Here is a 17004-nt window from a genome sequence, read left to right as displayed (position 1 = left end):
ATTTTTACAGGTGTAAAAGAACAGAGAGGCAACTTGAAGAGACACACCTCCACACTTCCTGTTTCTGACCTTTGAGGAAATTAAAGGGTACTGAACATAAGTAATTATAAAACCATCTGACCCATTAACAGAAACTACAACGACTCTGCTGCCTGACTCCCCCTCCTTTTTTATAAACTTTATTTATAACTTATAACAGCATACACAAAAAGGAAACACAAAAAAAATTAACTGTAAGATGTTACTGTGAGAACAGTAGACACCATGTGAGGTCAATAAACACTTTCACGGTGTGCAGTAGTTCCAGTGTCGTTCATTGGGTAGCACCTGACTGAGCCGCACACAGCAGCTGATGGTGGGCTCGTAAAACACCGTGTCTGGATCCTCAACGTTCACTTTGCTCTCGCTTCTCATCTGGCGAGTGGAGCGGGCGAACAGCGAGGGTTTGGGACTTTTGACTAGAGTTTTCTCAGTCACACAGCCCATTTCAACAAGAGCCTGTAGAACAGACGAGGCAAAATATTATCAGCTATAACAAGATAAGCCTTAGTGTCCAATAATTGAATCATTACAGTGAGATAGGGGGATGAGGAAAAGCAAGTAAGCAACTAGCTTGAAACACAGAGCGCAGAGCTAAGGCAGCTGACATTTAGGACTTAAATTCATCAGCTGGTCAGAATCATGATTCAGAATTAATGCAAACCTATTTGTGAATAATCTTTTAAGACATATTTTGGTTAAAATTGTCATCATTAGTTATTAAGCACAGCAGCAAAAGTCTACTGAAATGTGGGAGTATCTCCATTCACCTGTGCGAGGTCCATCACTACCATTGGCTGCAGCAGATCTTTGTAATGTTCCACAAGTGCCTGCTGCGTGAGTCCAGGCCGGGACATGATGTGGTAAAGAATGGCCTCCAGCATGCCCTTACACACCTGCCGGTTCAGCTTGCCATCAACAAAGCGCCATGGCCTGCTGATAAAACGTATGGTTTCCCTGTGGAGTTTAGAGACAGGTGATGAAAACAAATAGTTAATCAGATGCAACAAATGATGGGCAGCAGCCTATCACAGGAGACACGTACTCATCCTGAGGTGATCCTGCAGGTGCAGGACAAGAGTCCTCATCTTTCTCATCATCTGCGCTGTCCACTTTGGCCTGCCGTTTCCTATCGTTATCCCACTTTGTCTCACTTTCCATCTCTTCCTGTCCTGCATCCTCCTCTCCTCCACCCTCAGGTTGCATTCCACCCGCCTCTTCCAGGCTCAGTGACTTATCTCCCCCTTCTTCATCTGCATTTTCTTTCTGCTGTTGATGTTCCTCCATCATGTTACTTGACAGTCCTTCCTCAACAGCCTGCTCTCTGTCCACAGCCAGTTTTTTCGCCGGTGGTTCTTCTATCTCCTTTTGAATACCTCTGCCGGACCTCCGACGTTTGAAGAGGGGGTTGTGGTCATTCTGAGGTGTAATGCGTGCCTGCAGCCATTGCTTGGAGTTTAGGGTCAGGAGCCATGGATCGGCATGTTTCAGGAGCACCCAGCGGACACTCAACCCACCAACTCGTACCACCTGGCCTTCCTCTTGTAAGTCCTGTAGCCAAAAGAGGAAAGATTAGAGTAAGACACTCGAAAAAACACAGATAATAACTTGTGATCTGTAAAGATCTTTTTAATGTTACTTGAGCACACTTGATGATCAGGAAGACTTTTTCCTCTATCGCACAGAGTGAAGTTCGCCCCAATACATGCAGACACACACAGACACACACAGACGAGTAAATGCACATGACTCTCTTTCCCTCTCTTTCTTTAAATAAACCGATGAACTACCGAGGAGCAGCACAGAACGCCACAGGAGGTCCTTCCTGCCAGTGGCCATCAGACTGTATAACTCCTCCCCTTTCTGTAGGGAGAAGAGCTAGATAATCATGTCAGGCATCACTGTCATTCCCTCCACTGGTCTATATTTATGTTTACTTAGCACCTTACATCTCCATATTTGTATCCATGTATCATATATTGTGCTCATACTGCGTACTGTACTCTTATTTTGGATTATAGTGACACTTATACTCTGATACTCTGTACTTAACTGCATTTAATGTAACTTGATACCTCTGGCACAAGAATTTCCTTCAGGATTAATAAAGTTTTATCTTATCTTATCTTATCTTATGAAGTTGCACTTATCACTGACTACTATTAGTACTCACCAAGAAACTGACTGTATGAAGAAATCTGTTGCTATGATGTTAGCCTCCTCTGCAGCTGTGTTTCTCCCTCTCTGATCCTTCTGTTCTCTGTGTTTAGTTGAGAAGTCACGCTTGAAATTATTTCCCTTTAGGATGCCTTTTTCTTTGCACTCCAGGCAGGTTCGTTTCCACAGAACTCCCCAAAATATCCTGCTGTGTCTATCTTTGAAACTGTTCACCAAACACCTTTATTGCTCAGAGTCGTACAACAATTAAAGCTCTGAGCTGCACTCTCGCACCTACTAGGCCTGAGTAGGAGCGCCTGCCTTTGATCTTTGCCGTTATTTTTGCTGCACAAAATAAATCATTTTTGTTAATATTACTGTGGTGTTATTCAGCGTAACGTTGTGGGTAGTTTAAAGTTATATGAAAAATTTAAATCTTACATTTACAAAAAAGATTTGGGCCGGATCACATGTGTTTTGGACATTGTAGTGCGGGTCGGATTTGGCCCGCGGGCCTTGAGTTTGACACGTGTGCTCTAGAGAATCTAGGTTTTACCTTCATATACTGCTGCAGGGTCCTGGTGCGTCCGGATTGTGGCTCCTGTAGGTCTACATGAACCTTGTGGAGGTCACGTATATCAACGCCATTCTCACCAACTTCATCTAAGCTTCGCCTGAGACGAGCACAAGCATCAATGTCCTGAAGGGTGTATCCCCTCTGCTCAATACAACGGCTGTTACACTCTTCCACAGCTGAGGGTGTACAGATGGAGGAGGTGAGGATGGGTGGCAGCAGGGATGGACCACACTTGGTCAGGTCCAGCAGTGGAGACTCTAAAAAGGAAGAATGAACATGAGAATTGTTTTTAGGAGATTGGACTGAGTTTGTATGTAGTCTTGAATTTACATGCACACTTACCCTGCATGGTGAACACACTGTGAACAGGTGTGGTGCGCAGCTGCAATCTTGTAATGCACGACTCCATCACAATGTTATCATTAGTGTTCAGGTTGCGCACTTTGACTAGAAAAACAAACAAAGAATTTAGAAATTGCATTGCAACTATTAGTTTCAATAAAGAAAAAACAATTTTCACCCTTACCTATGCCAGGAGAGACGTATCCTCGCATCATTAGGTAGTTGGTGTGTGATGCTTGATGAGCTTTCACTTGTAGCTTTTTTTTCCCCTCACACTCCTCTACTTCATCATCATCATCTTCTTCTTCCAGCGCTGCCATACTGTGAAGGACCGGCCATATTTGTTTTTAGATTATTCCTTTAGTGTCTGTATGCAGCCTTACTGCGAAATAATAGTTTTAATAGAGTGTATAAAATGTTTCTTTGCCCAATTTAATCATAACCTCTGAATAATTTGTGGACAGCAGTGCCAAGACATACTACACATGTACACAAATGAAACCTCACCTCTTAACCGCATCATTGTCCACCAGGTTGCTGTCCACCACCACCATTTGTTTAGGTATGGACATGTGCACACTGAGCAGACCCAGAGACATCAGGCTGAGAGACAGCACACAGGCACCCCCTGGGGAATCTAGAGGGAACTGTAGCATGTCTGACACATCTGGAGGACACTCTGGGGCGCTCTGTTGCAGTGCTGCGTCAGATGTGGCAGACACCTCTGGTGGTGGATGATCAGCGGTCTGCTCCCCGCATGATGCTGCTTCATTAGAGGCAGACATTAGGGAATCCTTCGGCTTTTTCTGGTTATCCGAGTTGCTATCCATCTCGGTTATTTCACTGCTCATGACAGGTTCCACCTTCTTATCCTCTTGTTTCATTTTATTTTGGCTGGTGTCTATTTCCTTTGTGGAGTCACTGTTTGCCTCATCTGGTCGTACCTCTGTTTCACTCGCTGCTCGGCCATCTTCTTCTCTTTGACATTGCGTTTCTCTTCTGTCGGATCCTGTTTTTTTCTCCAGCCTTAATTCTCCATTCACTGTCCTGTTTTCAGTTTCATGGTAAAAAGCAGTGAGAGGCTTGTCGTCTCCTGTTCCATTGTTGAGGAGACTTCTTAGGAAGCAGAATGAATCAGTGCACAGCGAGTGAGGAAAACGCCACGAGAAACACCTGTCAGAAAGCAAACAGAGGAGAGGCGTGGTCAAAGTATTTGCCATCAGTACAGTTACGCTCATTCCTCAGGTGGGCATGTACCTGTAGTAGGACTGGGATAGCTGGTACGACATGGGCAGGATGGGCAGTGCTCGGCTCTTCTTTGGCCCAACTGTCTGATGGACACGACGGCGGTTGATCAGACGCCTCTTCCTGCACTGTAAGAAGACTTGGCAGAGCAGCTCCTGGTTATAGGTGCTGTAGATGTGGAACGTCTAAAAGAAAAATGAATATTCAGTGAATATTTTCCTCTACAACTCTACTGCACAAGAAGTGTGTAGAAGATGACAATAGACAATATAAAGTCAAACTAAAATAATGATAGAATAATATAATAATATAATGATAGTGCCACTACTAATTTGCTGATTCATCATATACTGTGTATTGATAGTAAATGTATTTGGGTATTCAGTTTATTATTTCTGTGTTATATTAATTTTTGTCTGTTGGCACTTCTGATCCTCTACTGAAAAATGGGAACCAGTGCAAGATCTACCTGTTTAGGGAATGCCTTCATTTATTTCCTATAATAATCTCTCCTTGAGGCAGTTTTTTTTTACTGTGAACTACTAGATTTTGCTCTTGAAAGATTCTTTACTAAATGAACTGAAAGCAAAGATTTTGTGAGAGAAGAATAAAGATAGGAATGACTGTACCTGAAATGATCTGGAGGACTTCATCTGGCTGTTGTTCATGGCCAGAGTGCTCTGGAACAGGTTGTGTAACACTATGGTATGAATATCATCGGTACTGTGGAGGACACACAAATAAATAAACATTAAAAATAAAAACATTCAACAGAAGAACATTTTAGAGTGTAACCAAATTCTTACCAGGTGAGTGTGTCTTTGTTTAACACCCAACTTCCATTGTCTATTGCAGAAACCTTAAACCTGTAAAAACAAACAGCATTACATTATGCTCAGCTGCTCGTCTGAAGACAAAACATTAAACCTGCTCCTGTTCTTACCGTGAGAAGAGCTCCTGTTTGGAGTCAGGAATGACCAGGTCGTGACAGCTGATGACTGAGCTAAACTTCTGCCTGAGGAGCCGGGTATACTCTGAGAATGCTTTGGAACAATCCTAAAACATCACAGACACATTTTTCTCCAAAATCAGAGTCAGTTTTTAGACAACAAAAACAACACCACCAACAACACAAACACACCGCTGGTTTATCGGGATCAATCGGTTTATTCTCCTCCAACAGTGTCATCAGAGCTTTGTCCTGGTACACCTCGGCCAGACAGATCCTGCAACAAATAAGTAAATCCCTCATGAGCAGCTGTGTTTGAACGCTCGTGTTATTTTAAAACCTACCTGTAGTTCAGAAGAGTCTGAGGATTTTTGAGGATGTATCGTGAGCGACGTCCAACAGCAACAGAGGTTTTATCCACCGATATCTCAAACTCTGCATGGAGCATGTCTCTCACCACACAGTAAGGTATGAATGGCCTTTTCAACTGCAAGCACACACGCACGCACAACAAACATAGGATTTTGCTGAGTGTGAATCTTGGAAGGTCGTCTAGAATCTTACAACTATCACACACTGCACTTGGTGATTGTAAAGCTTTTTATTGGCTTAATGACATAAAGCATCTTAAAAAAGAATCTTCTTGTACTTGTGTACCTTGCTGTTGAGCAGGTGTGAGGCCACACAGCAGAGCATCATCAGTGAGTCTTCCTGAACAGACCAGTACACTCTCTGTCTGGTCATCATTTTCAAAGCCCTGTGGTCCGCCTCATCGTGAGCAGGGGTGCGTTTCTTAGGCTCTAAAGAAATCAACAAATGCATACAAACTGCTTTCAGCTTTCAATCTTTGTCCTTCTGACACATGCACTTTTTTAAATGCACATATTGTACCTTTCCTCTTCTTCCTTGGGACCTTGACTACATCCTTTTTGCTTTTCTTCCTCTTCTGTTTCTTTCCTCCAACTACCTGCTGGTTTCTGGAAGCAGGTTCTATCCCCACCTGGTGCAAACACAAGAACATAAAACTGCCTAATTACTGTCACTGTCCGGAGGCTTGCAGACACTTACAGCCTCTAGCTATTAGACTGTCCTATGTGTAAATAATGAGACAGCCGAGTGTGTGTAAAAAAATCAAAGCTGAAAATCATACCTCAACAGTTTCTGCTGTCATTTGCTTGGCAGTCACATAACGAGGTGAAGTTGTAGCTCCTGTATATTACGACAGAATGTCAAGTTTTAATAAAGCTCCAGAAAAACATTTTACCATGATGTGTTTAAGGCTCACCAACCTTTAAGTGCAATCCTGAGTGCATTTTTACTCAGGAGGCTGTTCAGTCTGAGTTTGGTCTTTGGTGACTCTGAGCCAGTTGGGCACTTAATAAAAAAAAAACAGATTCACAAGTATAACATGCTGAAAGCACATACATCAGAGCACATTTAATCTCATCTTTGTCTCAGTTTGCACATACGTACCCGTTTAACAGAAAGCAGGTGACTGGTCCACAACCAGTTACGTTTGAGATGAGCGAAGAATTCAGAGTCCAGACCTCCAGCTCCTTTACCATCTCCTGGTATCGACCCATCATCACGCACTTCCCTACTGCCCCTGTGCACGTAAGCATTTGTATGTGTACAGAGATATACATATACATTACATTTTCTCACTGATATTGTCCTCCTAGTCACACACTTACTTCAGCAGGTGTGCCATTCCTACAAACACGTAACGTTCATGAACAAATGATGGAGCAGATTCCTCCTCTGTGACATTCCTCTTACTGCGAATCACCCCTAAAAAAAGAAGCAAATGACCTTTTTTAGTTTTTCTTATGATCTCCAGTGCTGTTTGACTGTGGATGTGAGAGTGTGCATGTATGTACCCAGCGGCGTGTTGAGGCAGACACACATCAGGTCGAACCAGTAGTTGTCCACATCCTCAGAACTGTTAAATGTGTACTGGCGCCTGTCAAATGGTTTGTCAGGAGACTCTGTGACCAGCCAGTAGTGAGGCTCAGCGCTGGTGGTATCAACAATCGTGGACTTACGCCGCAGATATACAAAGAGCTGGATCAGTGGGTGGAGAAAGAACATAAAGACATTTGTAAAAAGAATTAGTGAAATTCTGTTCTGGACTTCTGAAAAACAAGGAACGTGCAAAATTGACAGAATACTGCTTTTAATAATGAAGTAAATAATGACAACTGAATTGACAGACTTGATTTGATGAAGGTTACTCGGTACCTGGTCTTTCTCCTTGAATTTTTCTGCTGGGCCAAACTGCAGCAAACCCATGTACAACAACTTCTGCAGGTTCTCATGAAAACTAAAGATGTATTTCCTGAGAAAACAAAAAAAATGATAAAAGTTCCAGTCATGATGAGTTTCATTACGATCAAGAGAGACAGAAAGTCACCTTTTGTAGAGCAGCTGTCGCCTCATGCTTGCAGGCAGCGTTCTAATAAGGTGGTGCTGCTTCACAGGGTCATTGAGATATTCCTCCAGTCCATCCACCTATGAACGCACATTGTTGACCAAACGCTCAAATTACAATCTAAAATCAGACACTAATCTTTTTTTTTTAAATAAAGCTTTGCACTCACCTTGTAATTGACCTGTATGATCTGCACATAGATGGAGAGAGGCAGGCAGAGGAGCAGGTCACCCACCATCGCCCAGCCACTGTAGTAATCCTTATGTACACGGACTGGAGGGATGAACTTCTTCCATGATTCTTCATCAGAATACGCTATTAGAGACAAGAAAAAAAAAGAATCACAGTTTTTAGGTAATTAGCCCATACTTTCCCCTATGAATCTATGGAAACTGCCATTAAAATAAAGCAGCATATTTCTTTCAGTTATTTGCCTTGGCCTCTCCTACCTTTCAGGTCAGGGTGAGACTTGTCAGGTGCCGATTTTTCCTTCACCTCCTCCCCTTCATCACCGAATGCCTCATCCAAATTATATTCAGTGGAGTCTACAGTCTGCCTGTCCGCAGAGCAGGTGCCAGCGGTGTCAGATGACTGTTTCTTGACTGAGTTTTTGGTTTCTTTCAGATCCTGTATTTCTGAGTGTTTGGCATCAGGATCAGAGCTGATAAGGTCAGGCGGTGTTTGACAGGCTGAATCAGAGCCGGTGGAGTTCTGACTGAGCGGGTGACCATAGATCAGGTACCAGAGGAAGGTATGAACAACACGCAGTCGGTGCATCTTAGGTTGAAAGCCCAAAGTCTTACTCAATCCTCGCACTACAAAAACACAGGACAAGGACAAAACACAGTTTAAACTGGCTTCTCAAAATTGCTTTTGTCTTAGATGATTTTAAATGATGAAATTGATGACCTTACTCAATATGAATGAATACATCCTCCCTCTTCTGAGCCATATACTTAATTGATTGTAAATCTAAAAAATAATCTAATTCATCTAGCCCACTGTTTTCTGATAGTTCAAACAATCAAAACTGTACCTGTCGTGGGCTTGAAGTCAGCCTCAGCTTTGTTCAGCTCCTCAGCCTGTTTTTCTAGTCTGGCTTTCTCTTCAGCATGCTGCCGACTGAAGGACAGAATACTGTGAGACAGCTGGACAGAGGACATATCACAAGTGTTCTGCACAAAGAACTGGCTAATGCACTTCTCCTTCTGTCAGTCAGATCACTTTATATCTTAACCACAGAGAAAAGGTTGTGATATTAGTAAACTTATACTATGATAAAGAGATTAACAACCTGAATTATACATTTTGTGAACCGAACAACACACTGCTTGAACGGTTGATCAATTTTTCAATGTGTGCTTACCGTATAACTGTGTATGAGCTGGAGATTCTGAAGCGGATCTGCTCAAGGACTTGTCTGACTAGGTCATCGTTGGGCTTAACAGATGGATGAACAACCAACTCCACCTACAAGTGCAACGATGTGAGGGAGATAGAATTAGACAGAATTTATTAGGTACATAAGTCTTCTACAAAGTCCTCTATTGCTGGGCAGTGAGTGAGGATCTAATTATGTGTTGCCTGTACATCATCAGGTGCAGGGCAGACTCAACGTGTGAAATGTGCATGTACCTTTTTAGTGATCCCATCCTGTATGACAGTGGTCGTGTAGAACTTAAGCAAGCCTTCTCTAGACAAGCCGTTGACGAGACGCAAGATGGACTTCTTGCAGCATTTTGAACTGATGCCATCCTGTTTCTCTTCGTCATTGATCATCTTCTGCAGCCTATAGAGGCACAGCATGTTTAGAATAAATTTCAAATAAATTCCTTGATATTAACTAATAACACTTAAAACAAACTGACGGGAAAAGACCCTCCACGATTTTTAAGTTCCGGACGGCCTCCACAATCATGTTCTTCCTTCTCAGCAGGCGGTATGTCTCATGCGACCTTTGCATGGTCCCCTTGCATGTCTGAAAAGGGTGGAAAAAGATGTTACTCTTAGTTTGTCTGCAATCTAATCAAGACAGAGGAAAACTCAACTACTAAAATCATGTGATGTGACCCACCTGCAGCTGTAAAACATCTTTAAGAGTGTTGATGTCTGCTGTGTTATCAGCTGCATTCACAGCCTCACTCTGAGGACTGGCTTGTTCCTCACCCTCAACCAGAGCTGACAAGAGGAGAAAAATCACAAGTGAAGTGAAGAGTACTGTATCATGAACACTATTAATTAAGGAGCCATAACAGGCAAAATACAACTTAGCAGCATTTTTAAGCTATAAGCCGTGGGACACTGTGATTTGCCAGTAGACAGTTGGAAATAGTAATGATTGAGTAGTACTATGTGATAAATAGGTGCTGCCTGTTTATATAAAAAATTATGATAATTTACAATATTTAAAGAAAATAATTATTGTTTAATTATATGTGTAATTGTAGAATACATAATTTGTCTATTGTGACATGGCAACTTTCTAATGAAGACTTACATTCAGTGGGTGTATGTCGTGTGATGGGATCTCCAGGTTGTGTCTCTGCTGTTGTTCTTGTTCCAGCCTTTCCACTTTCAGTACCTCCTGTTGTGTCTAACTCTTCATTCCCTACATCCTTTCTATTATCACAGACCTGCTCTGCTTCCTCTGCATCTTTGTTTTCTGTGCCATTTGCTTTCTTTTTCTTTTTGCTTGCAGGAGTTGTGGCGGGTTTTTTTGACTTGGAGGTTGCTGGTGTTTTGGGCGAGGTCGATTCAGCATTTGATGCCTGTGGTGCAGAAGAGTAGAGTAGCTTCTTCCGTTCCTGCTCTTTAGCAAAAAGTTGGAGTCGATCACTTTCACCCACACACCTTGTCAAGAGGGCAAAACAGGATTTATTACAGCAGGATTTCATGTAATGTGGTGCTTTAAAAAATCTTTTTTTCACCTATAGACACAAACCTGTTGCTTATAAACTTTGTCGTCCTCTGCCGACCCTCATCCTCCATGAATCCCTGCAGGACAAAAAGAATACAAGACATTATTATTGCATGTCTACACTAGAGGGGGCTAAAAACAGAAGGTAGTGTTCATTAAAACTCTTTTCTTTAAATTGTTGAATGCCAGTAGCTTGTGGCTCATCAAAGAAACACGTTGCAGCATTTCCATGTAAAGAAATTCACAAGCCTCCTGTGGGACCAAACTTTCAAGGTTTTATCAGATCTGGCATGTAGCACAGTTTTCAAAACAGGAAGTATCTTCTTTGTGCTGATTGGCCTGTGATAAGAGGTCATATGTGGGTGGGAGGCCCAAATAAATAGATACAGAAACAGACACCAGTGAGTAGGCCTCCGGTCTCTCACACATAATGGATTCTAACACTGCAGTGCATTTTCAAGCAGCACTTACAGATTGATAGGGAGATAAATTACCCGTGGGGGGGTGCAGCCATGAAGACTTCCTTACCTTAATTACACCATCCTTCTCCATCCTTCGACAGAGCATACGTGATTCTAGTTTACCGACGTTCATTCTACATGAGATAGCTCTCTGCGGGATTCCCTTTGTACCAGAGGATAATACTGTACAAAACAAAGGCGACCATTAATGCAACAGTCTGTTTGGATTTTCTTAAGACCCAGAGATCCAACATACCCATGTGATAGGCCTGTGTGATGACATCCTTCTCCAGGATTCGCCCCTCTGATGCAAAAGCTCTTCTACTTACTCCTGCGTCATCTTCTTCATCTTCATCGTCATCATCCTCCTCCTCCTCATTGATGCCCTTCTTTGAATAAGGCTTTACCAGTTTTAAACAGCGCACTTGCACTTTACGGCCTAGAAAACAGTGATGGATGTAATAACTGAAACAAGACTAATTACTTTAAATAAGGGCAGTCAAATAACACGCTGCTTACAAAACATCAGCTTTGATGATACATGCTGTGATGTACTTATTTGGCTCACACATGTTACTGTATAATGCTCACATTTATAGCTATTTCAGTGGCACATTACCATTTTTGTTGGTACAGGGTCCTGCACTGGGATCCAAGTCCTCCAAAGGGTATTGGCAAAACTCAACCAACTTGGCCGTTCGCATGTATTTAAATACTCGCTTAAAAGTACCTTCAGTCACATTCTGCAGGGAAAACAAAGTGTATAGCAACAAACGTCTAGATGCCCACACAAAAACCAACTAGAAATAGATACTCACAAGATGTTCTTTGAGCAGGGCTACAGTGGTAAACTGACCAGGTAACTGCTGGAGAAAGTTGGACACGTACTCCATCAGTATGTCATACTTACTCCTCCTGAAAGAGCACAAATGGTGGAAATGAAATAAAAACATACAAAGTGGAACTCAAAGGGTCATTAACTTACTGATTTGTAAACGATTGCTGGATTTCTCCTTCAAAATTATGCTTTCAAAATCACCTTCAGCTCAGCAAAGGACAAACTCAGTTAACATGGCTGACCGTTCAGATTGCAGCACTCCTTCTGGTGAACAGTAAATGTATTTAAACCTAAAGTATTTAACATGGCTATTAAGGTCATGACAACTTTCTACTCTCCACCTCAATTGCCTGCATTCTAAATTCAGTATGATAAGTAGCCATTCAGCCTTCTGATTGGCAGCCATTGTACATACATATTTGCTAAAGTATGTTGCATGTGAATGCAGTGTTTTCATTACTATTAAGACTTCAGTCTTGTTGTACTTAGCCCTACAGACACATTTTGGCCAGCGCCACAGACAGTTCACACACTTGGTTATAGAATCCTTCTTATTTTGTCATGATGCGCACTGTACATTGTCAACAGTGACAACGTTTGCAGTGTTTAAAATGTATCCACAGACCTGTTTACATGGAAGCGTTTGAGCAGGAGGAGGATGGAATGTTGCTGCTGTCCGGATGCCAGTCGTGTCACATGGGACTGCATGGTGACCAGTTGATGTCGGACAAGTGCTTTCCTCAAATAGTGGAACTTTCGAGCATCTACCCTGTTCAAACACAACAGTGTAGATGTGAACATGTAAACAGCAGCTGAGTCAACGTGTGAATTTGCTTATGTCTCCTACTTGAAAGCGGATCCGTGCAGATCCCTTTGTAGCTCTCCTTGCCACCGTGCTCGGCCAACTCTTTCCAGCACGCAGTAAGAGTCATCACTGAGTCTTAAATCAGGATCACTCTCATTACCAATCAAACTGTGAAATCGCAGCGGCTGGGACGCCACAACGACAAGTTTCCGTTCATATCTGTGTAGTAGACACAAAAACAGACAGAAAGGGGTGAAGCATGGTGCAACATAGAGATGCACTAAATGGAGATTCTGTTAATGTACTGAAAAGGGTTCTCTACAAACCTTCCAAAGGCTACCTCCAGATTGACCAGCGGGGTGAGAGACTTGGACCGAATTTGCTTTGTGACATCTTTCCTCTCTTTAAAGAGGGCACAGGAACCCTGTATCCCATTCTTGTTTTCTAGAATAGTATGAATGGGGTAGATGTCTTTTTGTTTGTCTGAAGAAATCTGTGTTATTTCAATGCCGGTGTCTGGGTCAATGTCTTTAAACCTGAAAGCGCACAAGAACAAAATATGTTACAGCAGGCAATCCAAGGGACGCACATATTATCCCATGGAGTGAGATTTACTGATCCTTTTGATAACAGAAACATGTAATGAGGATAAAATCATGAAACCAAAACACTATGCTGTCAGATGAGGGTAGACTTCTTATTATATTCATATAATTTGTTGTATTTAAACGTCGCACATAGTGTTGAAGCAGATTTTATAAATTGGAGTAACCAGAACATGGTTTAAGCTCTTTATGATAAAGTCACCTGTCGAACAGCCTCAGGTCCTCTCTCTCCTTTGGCAGCTCGTAAAAGTTCAGGTCGGTGTTGTGGACCAATGACTTCCAGATAAACTCCTTGGTGTAGTCGTCGAGCTTCAGGGGAAACTCGGGCTGTCTATTTTCAAGACGTATCCACAGTGTGGGAATGGTTATCCCGTCCAGCCCCTCCAAAGCCACTTCATCCACTACTATACTTAGCGGATCCATAGCGCGCCTCCGACAGCACCGGAGCTAACGCTGTCAGCTAACTAACATGCTAGCTAGCAGTTAGCGGTGTGTGGCCGTTGAAGGCTCGAACATTCAACGAATGGTAAAGGAGGTATTTGCTGGCGCCGACGTGGTTTTGGTTTAGATATTCGTGCTAGACACGAGAAAAAAATAACTTGTTTACAACATGTTACTTATTCTGCCTTCCTACTGTCTGTGTACTTGCGTCATAGTTTGACCTCTCACCCTCCTTCTTATTGTCATTTTCTTCTTCTTCTTATTCTGGCTGCAGGCGACAACCAAATATAAGGTGCTCTAGCGCCCCCCTCCGTCCGCCTCTCCCCACGTCCTGTAGTGGCCTGGACTCTCGAGGCTGCAAATGTAGTGACAAGCATAAAACATAAAATATTTGACTTTTTCTAGTTAATTTTTACTAACTTCCGTGTTCTTATGCTTACCTTTAGGATTTTCTACACAAACATGCTTTTCTTCTCTAAGACAAACCACAGCTCTTTGTGCTGTAGCTGTAGCTGCTGTTTCAAAGCTTGGAATATTGTGAAAATGTTCATTTATAGCAATGAATGAGCAGTGTGTAGTGATGTTTCCATGTGTACAGTGCATTCAGAAAGTGTCCTTTTGTTATGTTGCATCCTGATGCTACAATCATTTAAATTCTGTTTTCCACATTAATCTACAGTTAGTACCCCATAATGACAAAGTGAAATATCAGATTTTAGATTAGTTTGAAGTGAAATCTCACATTGACATACGGTAAGTGATCAGACCCTTTACAAGAACACAAATTCCCATTTGTCTTGATCTTTGCTCACATGTTGCTGCACTTTGATTAGAGTTCACCTGTGGCTAATTGAGTTGCTTGGACATTAGAAAGGCACTGCTTCTGTGTGAAAGGCAAGCTGACAAAGCTTAATGCAAGCAGAATGCTAATCCAAGTGTTAGACACAATATTATATTATTATTAAATTATGTCACTTTTTTCTCACCTTTTATAATAAAAATAAATGAAAGGCCTCTAAAATACAGCACATATGCTCATCTATCTCATCTAGGGTACTTGACTGACCTACACTAATCAAAATGTGTATTTTTATTATAGGATATATGTAGATGTTGGGTGTTTTCTATATTTCGCAGAAATTAAGGATTAAAGCAGCTGAGACTTTTATTAGCTTGGCCAGTCATACTTGTTCATTTTCTGGAATCCCTTCACAGCCAAGTTTCACTCTATAGAAACTCTACTGCAGCAGCCACAGCTGTGTATCTAAACTATTGTGGGTTTTATGTGATGATCTGCTTCTTGCCTTGTTCAAAAATATCTGAAGAGTTGCTATTAACACCTGGGATTTTCAAGTCTTTATAGCACCATCGACATTGCCCTTCAGATGTTTTTGTTGATACTAGTCCGGTTGTCTATCACATGCTTTGTTTATATGTGTATCCAATCAACGAGTGGTTCATTCTAGTGCCCTCTGCAAATCCCAAATCCCAGAATGGCTGAGCAGGCTAGTCTGTAATAATACTATGAAATCAAAACTAAAATGTTCAGTCTGTTTCATCACCTCAATGTCTTTCAGCAGCTGAAGACCGTCCTTCTGTTGCTTACAGCCTAATGCGAGGCATTAGGATTAACATTAAGAAACCTTTATTAGTCCCACAATGGGGAAATTGCATCCATATGTTTTTATGTCCACATGTACATGGCGGTACACTCAGCACAGCCTAGAGAGACAAACATGTGATAAAAACCTGCTCACACACTCATGTAGTCACATCTCAGTTAGTGCTGTGGTGATATCTGAACAGCTGGCCACTTACAGCCAACACTATCATGTCATCTGCTGCTAAGTATGCATGTGGCAAAAGTATGTGAACTTCAAGAATTAGCAGTTTATTCAACTGGTGTTTTGATGTCATTTGTCATCATTGTCCAGAAGGTGGACTTCAAGCACAGCTCATGAATAATATTCATCACTGTACATACATTTTAATTCAATTATTAATCATATTAAAATTTTATTTTTTTCTTAATCATAAAATTATGATTAAACCAAACTGTGACATACAGCCATTACACACCAGTACTCCCCTTACCACAACAAATCAAACTGCTGTGTATTGGATTATTAATGCTGCCGCAGCATACCAGCAGCACTTGCATGCCCTCCCTGAGCTATTTAATATACCACTGCATGTATTTATAAACTGTATGGTTGAATGAGATTTTTAACCATTAGCTACAACTGTGAAAGAAAAAAAATGCAGTGATGCAGTCAATCAAAGTAGAAGTTCACTTGCTGCAGAAGAGCTTGGTGCACATTAATTTGGGTTATTAGTAAAACCTGTCCAAACATCTGCTGTTTTAATTCATGACTGATTAGTCTGAACCAAGGAGAAGAAGGATTTATTCAACATCTTTATTATGAAGTACCTTTTTAAAAGAAATGTACAAGTGGAACCAGCACAGTGACATCTTGGTGTTTACCTCTGAAAAAAACGGAAACACCATGGACATGTGGTGCAGGTCTGAAGACAAGTATGAAATGATAATGTACATATTTACAGCAGAGGGGTTGAGCAGAACAGAAGTTAGGAAAAAAAAACATGACTGCAGCTAAAAATACAATGGGACTGACTGACGGAGAATAAAAACATGGATTGGTTCAATAAACATATTTTGAAAGATAACACGATAAAGGCACTGTGTTTCACACAAATCAACAACGCAACAGATGCAGTTGTTTGTTTTGTCAATTCATAATCACAAGAAACAACTCTTGACAAATGTTGTCATTCAACTGTCCCTGGGTGTTCTTCCTAAACAAAACAGACACTATATATCAGAGGGCCGTAGCAGTTTGCACATAAACATTAACACAAAATAGATAAATTCAACTCATCTGGAAAACATTCCTTATAAAGAACATGCTTGGTGAATATTAAAATTACATTATTTTTTTATAAACAAATACATATCTAAACTTTAAATTTCATATTGAAGGCATAATGGGTTGGAGTAAGGACAAATATTTTTAATGATCCTACGTTTCCCTCGCCTGGATGAACCCAGGACAGACTGTTCGACATTCCTGCAAGTCCTCTTTGTTATCGACACATTCAATTAACTACCAGCATAGATAACACAATCGGGCCAACGATTTGAGACCGACACTGAAGACAATATGGTCAATGAAGTC

At 41.5% G+C, this 17004-nt stretch overlaps 1 protein-coding gene across 1 annotated transcript; it reads right to left on the bottom strand.

Moving 5' to 3' along the window:
- Positions 1-153: 153 nt before the first annotated feature.
- gtf3c1 (general transcription factor IIIC subunit 1) lies at positions 154-14043 on the bottom strand. The gene is made up of 39 exons (XM_028412871.1): positions 13569-14043; positions 13088-13297; positions 12804-12980; positions 12582-12725; positions 11937-12033; positions 11738-11861; positions 11375-11557; positions 11186-11301; positions 10682-10734; positions 10238-10590; positions 9815-9918; positions 9609-9718; positions 9376-9529; positions 9107-9210; positions 8777-8862; positions 8190-8555; positions 7910-8055; positions 7723-7820; positions 7551-7647; positions 7190-7373; positions 7004-7100; positions 6783-6915; positions 6599-6683; positions 6460-6518; positions 6201-6309; positions 5967-6109; positions 5654-5796; positions 5502-5586; positions 5304-5416; positions 5167-5226; positions 4990-5083; positions 4373-4545; positions 3623-4288; positions 3300-3436; positions 3116-3220; positions 2753-3030; positions 1085-1590; positions 810-996; positions 154-498 (listed from the first exon to the last, which is right to left on the bottom strand). The coding sequence occupies exons 1-39, from the start codon at positions 13787-13789 to the stop codon at positions 286-288; spliced, it is 6513 nt and encodes a 2170-aa protein (XP_028268672.1). The 5' UTR covers positions 13790-14043; the 3' UTR covers positions 154-285.
- Positions 14044-17004: the final 2961 nt, after the last annotated feature.

Source organism: Parambassis ranga, chromosome 1 (assembly GCF_900634625.1).
Source record: "Parambassis ranga chromosome 1, fParRan2.1, whole genome shotgun sequence".
NCBI classification, from domain to species: Eukaryota; Metazoa; Chordata; class Actinopteri; family Ambassidae; genus Parambassis; species Parambassis ranga.
Note: the sequence above shows the minus strand (reverse complement) of the source record. Positions and strands in the feature narration are given on the sequence as shown.